This window comes from Puma concolor, chromosome B3 (genome assembly GCF_028749965.1).
Source record: "Puma concolor isolate L17-30 chromosome B3, mPumCon1.1.hap2, whole genome shotgun sequence".
NCBI classification, from domain to species: domain Eukaryota; kingdom Metazoa; phylum Chordata; class Mammalia; order Carnivora; family Felidae; genus Puma; species Puma concolor.
The window spans coordinates 40,589,560-40,600,067 of record NC_141672.1 but is presented as its reverse complement, the minus strand read 5'-3'; the positions used below and the strand labels follow the sequence as shown (position 1 = coordinate 40,600,067).

At 43.4% G+C, this 10,508-nt stretch overlaps 1 protein-coding gene across 1 annotated transcript; it reads right to left on the bottom strand.

Annotated features, from left to right (window-relative positions):
* Positions 1 to 1,662: 1,662 nt before the first annotated feature.
* CDC50B (cell division cycle 50 P4-ATPase accessory subunit B) lies at positions 1,663 to 4,619 on the bottom strand. Its single transcript, XM_025919949.2, has one exon. The coding sequence runs from the start codon at positions 4,185 to 4,187 to the stop codon at positions 3,126 to 3,128; it is 1,062 nt and encodes a 353-aa protein (XP_025775734.1). The 5' UTR covers positions 4,188 to 4,619; the 3' UTR covers positions 1,663 to 3,125.
* Between the last annotated feature and the right edge of the window lie 5,889 nt (positions 4,620 to 10,508).

Sequence of the window (10,508 nt, the reverse complement as noted above, 5' to 3'; positions counted from 1 at the left end):
CAGTCAGTGATGACTTATATCCAAGCACATATAAGATAAGGAGTTGATTATCTTGCAGTTCTACCAATAACTCTCTTTGAGAACTTACTCAAGATTGTTGAGATCTTCAATGACAGGAAGAGACAACAGATTTAAAGAGAGGAAGAAAGTGTTGTGGTTATACGTTGTGAAGAGGTGTTGGGTACTAACAGAAATCCCAGGCTATTATTCTGTCTCTGACTTTTAATGAACGCATAGTCAGTAAATCGTTTAGCTGACTTGATTCTGGAGATACCTGGAGTCTTTCTTGTTATATTATTGTTTTGGGAGTTCCCACCTACCGTCTTTGTTTCTCTTTGGTTTGTGGTTTAATTTACAAGGCAGATCAAAGCACATTTCCAGTCCAGTTGTTGGGGCTCACTCTTTTCTGTCTCATTCCAGAAGACACAGCCCTAGCTAGGGGCATTTACTAGACAACATGAAAATTCAAGCACAGCTGGAACCCTGAAATACCAAACAAAATGCTACAGCACACAGATCATCACAGGAGAATGTTTCACATTTTTGTTCTGGACATTTTTTAAGGCTTTGGAGTCCAAAATACCACCCAATAAATAATTGCAATTTAGAATTTGGGTAAAATGCAGAAATGGAGAAGACTACTACAATCATATTCTTTAATAAAATTTCATATTATTTTTTACATTGACCACATTTTACCAAATTTAAGTAACAGTTGAAGATCATCTAATTCGTATTACATGTTGATGTTCACATAAGTTCAAATTCTGTTTTAGGAAGTTAACGCTGAAAGACTGCATTTACTCTGAGCCTTATTTTGAAAGATGATTTTCTTGCTGCAATAAAAACCTGCTAATAACACATGAACAAAGTGGTTGGTACTGTTTGTGCCTTTAAGACCATAGTTCAAAAGAATTAAGCAAATGTGATAGCAAAGGTAAGACAAACATAACCTTTCTTCTCTTTCAAAAATCCAGAGAATAGGGCCTGGAACCACATTCATTGATTTAATCAGAACCCCTTAAGTTTTGTGGTCTCATTAAACAATTTAGAGCAATGGACTGAATATTGTTAAAATGATAGCAAAACACATGGTTGCTCTCGACCACATAGTAAGAAAGTAGTAAATTCTCTTACCCAACATAAAGAAAGCTAGGCTAGTAAGCTGCTTGATCAAACATTCATAATAAATAAAAATTATCTTATATACATATAATGATCATATTTTCATAGTCTAAAATTGCAATATGCAATCTGACAATAAAATTGTGTCACATTCTGGGACTGGGAAGCCAACACACGAGAATTGCTAAAATATTTTTTGGTTTATGTAAAATAGCGGGACAGAATATTAAATCACAACTGTTCCAGAAGGTCTGAGACAGAGGTCAGTGAACATGCATGCTGTCCATCAATTATTAATTTTCAAAGAACTAGAATAGAGTATAATAAAATTAATGTAAATAATTCAATACAATTCAATATTCTTTGGCTACTTAAAAAAATACATCAAAGCCTCATAATACCTTACAGGCATGAGCAAAAACAGTAGTAACTGGAAAGTAGCTTTAATAGAGAGCAGGCACTGGACGATTTTGACAGAATACCAAATAATCGTTTACTTTCAGGAAATAAACTGGTTAAGATGATATCACTAAGGAGTTTTTGTTTTGCTATAAAAAGAAGGTGTTTTTTTTTTAAATCTATAGCTTAGAATAACTTTCTATACATTAGGATAATTTTAGAGTAGTCAGACTTTAAAATTATCTTGAAGTTTCAAATAATTCTTAAGATTCTAGATAACATATAGGACTATATTCCTTAGCATTCCTTTAAACCATTACTACAAACAAACATGCTTCACTTGAGAACATAGATTAAAAAGTTTTTTTCTTAGACTCCAGGGAAAATATATGCATGAAGGAAAACTTTTTTTCTCTAAGCATAAAAAATAATTTAGATGATGAAGAGGACCAAGTCAGGAGTCAGGAGACACAGGTATGACTTTAGGGAAATCATTTTCCCTCTAAGACCCCTTCCATCTATCTGATTCTAAGTTTAAAACATTCACTCCAAGCTATACAAAGTGACCTGGCATTTTCAAGTTTCTACACAGTACTTGGCAAAGTGTTTGGTTTTGTTTTGTTTTTTTTTTCACTTTAACCCTCCAATATTAAATAAATTGGTACAAACCCTGTTTTGCAAATCTTTATGCCAGATCTCTAGAGATAGCAAGTTATTTTTCACTCATTCCACAACTTATGGAGTGTTTTCCATATTGAAGGCACGATTGTAGACCAAACTTGCAACATTATGATTGTTACAGCCCCTGGGAACAAATGACTACCTGAAAAGCTGGGCTCACATGACTGCTTCAGGCCCAACCTCAGACACATGAGAAAACAGGGAAACAGCCAGTATTCTACTTGCTCCCTGGTTCAGGGCAGTGATTCCAGAATTTGAGGGAATACAGGAGGGATCTCCAGACAGGCTTGTTAAAATACAGCTTTAGGAGGTGCACTCCTGCGTGTGTCAGCATCTGGGGACAGTGCTTCCTAATCTGTCTACATTTTTCACAAATATATTCTTTCCCACCCCTCCACACCTCTGTAAGTTATTTGAGGGCTTTACTCTCTCCTCCAGCCCCCCTCCCCGCAAGAAAACCACTGTGTTGTAGTGATAAAAGAGTCAGAGTCAGGAGCCAACGAGTGGCTACGTGACCTTGAATAAGTTATTTAACGTCTCTAGGTCTCAGTCTTCTCATCAGATAGAAGTTGAACAAGGAATCTCCACCGTCCGTTCCATGCTCAGATGCCGAAGACTTTAAGAACCTAACACACACACACACACACACACACACACACACACACACACACACACACACACACACACACACACAAAAAGAACCTAACAGGTCAACTTGGGAAATCGTGAAGATGGGGAGAATTTGTTAAGATCGTCTCATTCTGCCATCCAAACACCCCCAGCAAGTGGGTATAATTCCTCCCTCTGGTCCCCTCATCACAACAGGAGGAAAAGTGAGGAGAGAGGTTGGAATTGGGATTGGAATCGAGGGGGAGAAGCCTACGAAGCCTGCCAGAGTTTTGTTTGGCAAGTAGCCGGAATCATTCTTCGTCCTCCTCCTCGTCGTTCTGGTCCTGGTAGCGAATGTAGACCACCAGCATGACAAAGCCCATGAGGATGCACAGGGAGCCCACGACCAGGTAGGCGATGCCCAGGAAGGGATTCTTGCCGCCCATCCACGAGATGTTGCTGAAGACGAGGAGCTTGTGGCCGCCGAAGGCTCGCACCGGGTAGTTATAGGTGATGTTGACGAGGTAGGCGCCGCGCGGCAGCCCGGCCGAGTAGTTGCCCTGGCGGATGCGCGCGTATAGCTTGCGGAACGTGGGCAGCGCCGCCGTGCGCATCCACACCACGAAGTCCTGGTTGATGAAGCCGGTGTTGTTCGGGTCGGGGCTCAGCTCGTAGACCGGCCTGTGCCAGTTGGGCGGGGGCGCGGTGCCATGGAAAGCCAGCGCCAGACTGCCGTTCACCAGCGGGGGGTTGCGGAACTTGACGTGGCAGTCGGTCCACCAGGCGATGCCGGTGCGATCGAGCGGCACCTCGACGTAGGGCTCGCCGGGCCGGCGCTGGTGCCACAGCGAGAAGGTGTCGTTGAAGAGGCTGTTGGCGATGGCGCCGCAGGGCGCGATGGGCAGGCCGGTGGCGCTGCGCTGGTAGGGGGCGCACTCGTTGGCCGGGTGGCGCAGCGCGCTGGGCAGCCCGCTCAGCTGCGAGTCGTCGCGGGACACTCCGTAGCGCCGGTTATTTTGGTAGAAATTGGTCAGCTCGTAGTAGAGGTACACGGGGCCCGGGAAGAGCTCTGGCAGCGAGAAGTACCAGGCGCACGAGCAGCGAAGCGGCGGGGCGCGGCCCTGGTCGGCCAGGGCGCACGCCGAGCAGTTGCCGGTGCCCGGGTTGCCCGTGTAGTCGTACTCCAGCTCCTTGATGCCATTGGAGGAGTAGAAGAGGCCCAGGCCCAGGCCGATGAAGGCCAGGCCCGCGCAGAAGAAGAGCGGCAGCGCGATGCTGGCCGACAGCAGCGGCTGCCAGGCGGGGAGGCGCTGCTGCGTGAACGCAGTGTTGTCGGGCTGGTGGGCGCCCGGGGCCGTGGCGCTCCAGGTCATGGCGGCCGCGCCGGGACAGACGCGCGGACGGGCGGAGTGCAGCTAGGAGGTGGCCAGCGGGGGCGCCGCCCCAGCGCGCAGGGCGAGCTCGGGGGCCGCTCCCGGCCGAGGTTTCCGCCGGCTTCGGGGAGGGTGGGGGCCGGCCCCGCCTCCGGCCCCCGCACAGGTGAATCTCGGTGTTCTTCGTGCGGTGACCCGACCCCTCAGTTCCGCCTGGGCCCAGGTGATCCCGGCCGGTTCCGCCCCTGCCGGTAATCGGCAGCCGCGCGCCCCGCCTCTTCGGAGGTGAGCCGTGCGGGCGTTGGTCTCCACACCTGGCGGGTCCTCGGCTCGGGTTTCCTCTCCATCTGGGTGGGTCCGGCCGCCAGCTCCTCCTCGCCGACGTGAGTGGCGGCCCCAGGCTGCCTCTCGGCGGCTCCTACCTGGCTCAGGTACCACCTTCGCTTCCGCCTTCCAAGTGACTAGGCCAGTTTTTCCCCTCGAGATCATCGGAGCTGCAGCCTTCAGCACAAAGTCCACTGAGAGATTGCATCGTGGCTCCTTGAGACTTGAAGATTTCAGGTTATCAATCCTCTTTTATCTGTGAAGATGGGGTGTGTGTGTGTGTGTGTGTGTGTGTGTGTGTGTGTGTGTGTGACTCTAGACCCTCTTGTCTTTGTAGGTTAACGTATGGACCCCCTTTCAGTCAACTTTTAACCACAAATTGGCACGCCGAGAGATTACACTAAGGCAAAGCTGTTATTAATTCAATGCCTGCGTTCAAATCCTAGCATTTTTTTTTTTTTTTTAAAGAAGAATGATATTTCGGCCAGGTGCACCAATCTGGCTGCAAAGCTAAGAAAAGTAGAAAGTTCTCTAAAAAAGTGACTCTTAAAAAAGAGAATCAAAGACTACAAGAGGTTCAGAGTCTTTAAATATCTCTAGCTGCTGACAAAAACACACAAGAATAAAAATGCATCAGACTACCTCTGATTTCCTTTTCTTTTCAGATTATTTGCCTGACTGGAGAAAGGTCTGGTCCTAGGTCCCAAAAGACCTCGCTGCTATCCACAGTCAAGGACTTTGGGAGTGTTTGGCCTAAGGAGGTGAACTACAAGGATTTATTGTAAACAGAACCCAAATTAGCTCTGGAACATTGCTTGGGATTGTGGCTTTTATGTCTAGTTTGATACAGTATACATAAGGGGGTATCTGGCCATTTCAGCTTTGTGCTAAATCCTCCCTAGGTATTGAGGGGTTTCTGCCTCTTCTCCAGTTCATAAAATGCAAACAACGTAAATATTTTCTATATTACACTTTTGCACCTAGAATAATATATTGCATTCAGGAGTTGTTCAAAGCCCATTGAAATTTGGAAAGTTAAAATCCTTGCTAAATTAAACAGGAATTTCTTAAAAGCATCTCCTAAGTGGTCAGTCCTGTGGTAAGTACTGTAAAAGACACCAGAGAATTAGACTAAAAAGGACCCTTGACCTCATGGCATTTGCAGTCTGATAGGGGATATATTACTTCAAAGTAAGAAAGAATCAAAATGGCCAATAGATGGCATATAGTCAAGTACCAAATTGTACTTTACAGGAATGATACTAAAATTAAGTAATTATTATTTTTAAATTTTATTTTTTTAAGTTTGTTTATTTTGAGAGAGAGAGCATGCGAGCAGGGAGGGGCAGAGAGAGAGGGAGAGTTATTTTAATAATGAAAAATTCATTATCTTATTGAATGGGATGAATGCAGGTTGGAAGCCTTAGCTGTTGGAGGCTACTGAAGGAACCCTTGTGACTTGAATTCCACATCTCTCATGTCTAATTGTACCCCAAGAGAGGAAATTCCAACATTGGCAACAAGTTCCTATAGTCCGACCTAGTCTCCACTATACCTTTTCTTCAATAAGATAAAAGGACAAATAGTTCTCTGTATCATTAGGGTTGAGTTCAATCTACATTTCTATCATCAAATCATCAGTCATCCAGACAGCACACAAAACTAGGAAAACTAGGAAAAAAGTCCTCAAAACTTAATCTAGCAGATTAAGTACGAGACCTCTTGTTGAGCTGAGAGCCTTTCCAGCTGTACCCTCCCTGGATGGAAGGCAACAGCGTATTCATTCTGCTAATTAAGGTAACACCAGAGTGTTGCAAAAGCCAAGAGGAGAGTATTTAAAGGCAGGGAATAGTCAACAGGGTGAAACACAGCTGAGGGTTCAAGTGTGATAGGAAATGAAAAGGAGCCATTGCATTCAACTTCTGTGGAACAATATGGGTGTTGGGGTTGGAGGAGTCAGGCTCTATCAGGTGAGGAAAAGGGGAAGTGGAGACAGCCAAGGTAGAACAACTCTAGAAATGTGGGGAGCAGGGAAGGAGAAAGACAGGTGGTAGTCATTTAGAAGGGTATGTATCTCAAAGGAAAGGCTTCTTTATAGATGGCAGACAAATGTTTATTCTGGGGGGGGAAAGAAAATAGCTCAGGCAAGGTTGCAGATGGGTGATACTGGATGGTACAAAGGCAGGAGCAGGCAGTGGGTCCAGAGAACAGGTGCAGGGTCACCTCACCTCTGAAATTGGAGAACATGGAGTAAGGATGGATGCATAATGCAACTGGGCTTTGGGCTCAGTTCAAGAGAAGGAAGCTTTCATTTAATAATTTCTTCTAGGGAGTAAATACAAGGTCATATCCAAAGAGAAGAGAGAGGAGAGGGAGAGGGGACTGCCCAGGAACACGTGAAGGTGTGTTGAATGGCTTTGTCTGGGGGAGTCCTGCCACCCAGGCTGAGAGAAAGCAAGTGATTGAACATGTCCAGTGGATGGGGGTTTTCAAGGCAGGTGAATTGGAAAGATAAACGTTCAGGATAGGTGCTGTTCTTGCTGGAGAGGTGGCTAAAGTGAGATGTCTTATTAAGCTGAATGGCAGGGAAAATGAAACCAAACTGGTGGATCTAAAGGAAACAGACCAGAGACTGGCAGTCCTAATGATGTTAATGAGCAGGTGGCATGAAAGCTGGGAGACAAAAAGTGCTGGTATAAGATGGGATGTTAAAGATTTTGGAGGTGGAGTAGTGCTGAGATCCATGTGTGTGTCCTATTTCCTGCACCAGCTTGGAAGTTCCAGGAGGTCAAGGATTGATCTACATCGTTGTGCCTCTCAGAATTCGTTGTATAATAAGGGTTCTGAGCTTGTGTCTTTCATTTGATTATACGTGTTGTCATGGTGCCTTAAAGGACACTTTGGATCATGTAAATTCCTCTCAATACCAATAAGGTAAAGAAGTGAGCTCATTCTAAACAATTCTTTATTGCATCTCTTTATTATGAAGAGAACTCAACGTGAAAGAAAAAGGCATTTGCAATCATAATACTCCCCAAATCACTTCATTTTCTATTTTATCCATAGAAATATTTAATTTCTAATTGGTTGAATATTATGAAAATACAATTTTTATCATTCTGCTTGTTAAGTTATCTCCTTTTGGAATAAGAAATAAAAATAAACATTTTTCCATGTTTTTTTGTTGTCTTCCTACATTTTTAAATGGTCCCCAAATTCATGGGTCTCCACTCTTCTATTGTGGGGCATATAGATTATTTCCAGTTTTTCAGTATTCCAAAGAATATGATAGTGGACATCTTTTTTGCATATAGCCTTTTTTTTTTTTTTTAAAGCTATTTCCTTAGGATAAACGTCTAAAAGTAGGAAAGGGGCTTAAAAGTGAAACTCTTTAAAGATACATACTAGTAGAATATCTGACACTGCCATAGTAATGTGAACTTTGCTACGGTCACCAAAATTTTGCCAAAAAAACCCAGTTGTTAACCACAGAATATGTTTAGTTTATGCTAATAGACTATTAGATACTAGGGGAAGCAGTATAGGATCGGGGAAAGAACGCTGCTTGACTCTAAGGAAGTCCAAGTTCTACTCTAGAGTTCTTCAGGAATAAATGACCTTGTCAGATTGCTTAACTACCCTGGTCTCCTGATTGCTTATCTGTATGACTATGTTTGCCAAAATGATAGTGAATATCTCATTCTTTTTCTTCTTTCTTCTTTCTTCTTCTTCCCCTTCTCCTTCTCCTTTTTCTTCTTCTAAGTGGATTTCACTCCTACTGAGGAGCCCAATGTGGGGCTTGAACTCAGGGCCCTGAGATCAAGACCTGAGCTGAGAACAAGAGTCAGAAGCTTAACCAAATGAGCCACCCAGGCACCGCCCCCCCCCATCTCTTTCAATGCAAACATTTCTGTTCTTAGTCATCATGAGAAGTTATCTTTATACTGACTCATTGAATAGTTACCATTTATTGAGTACTTGCTGTGGGCCACTCTATAAGTGCTTTATATACATTATCTCATCTAATCCACACCACAAACTTATGTGGGAAGTACTATTATTAAACCTATTGAGCTGATGCAGAACTAAGATTTAGGCTAAGGAAATGGAGGCTGACCAATTTCTCATGGAGGTCAATGGGAGATCAGGAAGTTAAAGACCAGCTTAATTCTTACATCCTGCATTTTCAACCTCTACACTGTAATGCCTGGGCATACTTCCTCCTAAAAGAACCCAAAACACTTCAACCTTGAACCAGTTTTTAGCATTGCACATCTCATACCCCAAAGATAAAAGAATTCCATGCCACTCATGGAGAATCCCGGAACATATGAGTTGGCTTATTTTTGTTTAACAAAAGCTATTGTTTTGAAGCCAACTTTTGTTTAGCATGCCTATTTCTCTTGCTAAAGTAAAAGTAACTTCACTGGTCTGGCTATACTCAATTTTTGCATTTATTTCATTTAATTCATGACTATATATCTTACTGTAATAGAGCCAGGATTTTTAATTGGCATTCCCTTACGTAAGTTTATACTACTCAGGATTGTTGCCTATTACTCTGCCCATGGGGCAACTTTTATTTAAAAGGAATCAAATTAAATTGCTTCATAAAATTACAGCATGTGTTCAGAAAAGTTTTAAAAAATGCACTGTGCCTGGACTTCATTTTTCATTAGAAACTATATTCAACAGACTTCCTGTTTCAAAAATTATGAGTTGGTACCCCCTAGTGGAAGATACAAAGCAACTTCAGTTAACTACTACTAAAAGTTCTGGAGGTACGAAAGACAGGAATTCTCTGTGCTCCTTGCTGCAGTGTGTGGGTCCTCTTGTCACTAATTTATTGAGAAATGGTAGAGATCAGTTGTGAGAAGAGCTACAGGGGGCAGTGTGAAAGAAAAATGAGGTAGGCGACAATAGGTCTTAAGTGGCATTGACTTCAGGTATGGGATGGCCATGTTAAAAGATGGTGGATAAACCAGCCAGGATGGGATTGGACTTGAACCATATGGTTGGAATTTGGTTGAAGGGGGTGTGCTTGGTGAGCTGGTAGGAGAAAGGCCCAAAATGTGAGGAGGACAAGTTGGGTGAGAGAACTGAGACCGAGGGGAAAGAAGAGCTCTGGAACTGGAAAAGTTAAATCACAGTGGAATTGAACTGTCCAGTATGAAAGATGGGAGGGGGTTTATCCCAGGGTGAGGGCTAGGGGAGGGAGGAGACACCAAAGCTGAGCAGTGTTTTTGGAACCAGCAAATCTGTTGAGGGTGGAGGCCACCCACCCTCCTCTGCCATCCCTCTGTCCCTGGGAAGGTGGAACTCACTGGATTGGGGATGGCCTCACTGAAGACTATAGTATACATACTGGCTTTCCCTTTCACAGTGACAATATCTATTTGAAACTTTAGGAAGTTTCACTTGTGTATCAGAAATACATAGCTAAGCATTTAAAATTTTTCAAGAAGTTATCATATTGTGAAATTAAATAAAATAGATGTCTGGGTCATGAGAGGGCAAAGCCGTATGTTCTAACATTCATAAGCTGGGGAGGGAGGGCTGACATCTTAGGAAAACAGGAGGTCCCTAAGAAAGATGTGCTTAGATGCTCTTCCCTGTTGGATAATATCAATAAACTGGATGAACATACTTTGAATTCCATTATCTAGGTCACTGATTCAAATGATTAAATACCTTGGCCAAACACCCTAGGAACCTGTACCTGTCATGTGTGCTGATCACCATTGACTTGTTAACATTCAATCTGTAGATTGTGTATCCATGGAAGGTTGCGGGGGCCCCTGGCCTTTCTCTCTGAATAGTATATCTGCACTTGATCTTAGCCAAAAGGCCAAGAAACGATCTGAATAGTATATCTGAATTTGTGGTGGTTGTGTTTAAAATTGTAGTTTTCTTTCTGTAGGAAAAGTACCATGATGATGGCTGCATTGTGTCAAATTCTAAACCAAAGTTTAGGAATCTTAAAGGGACCAGGACCCT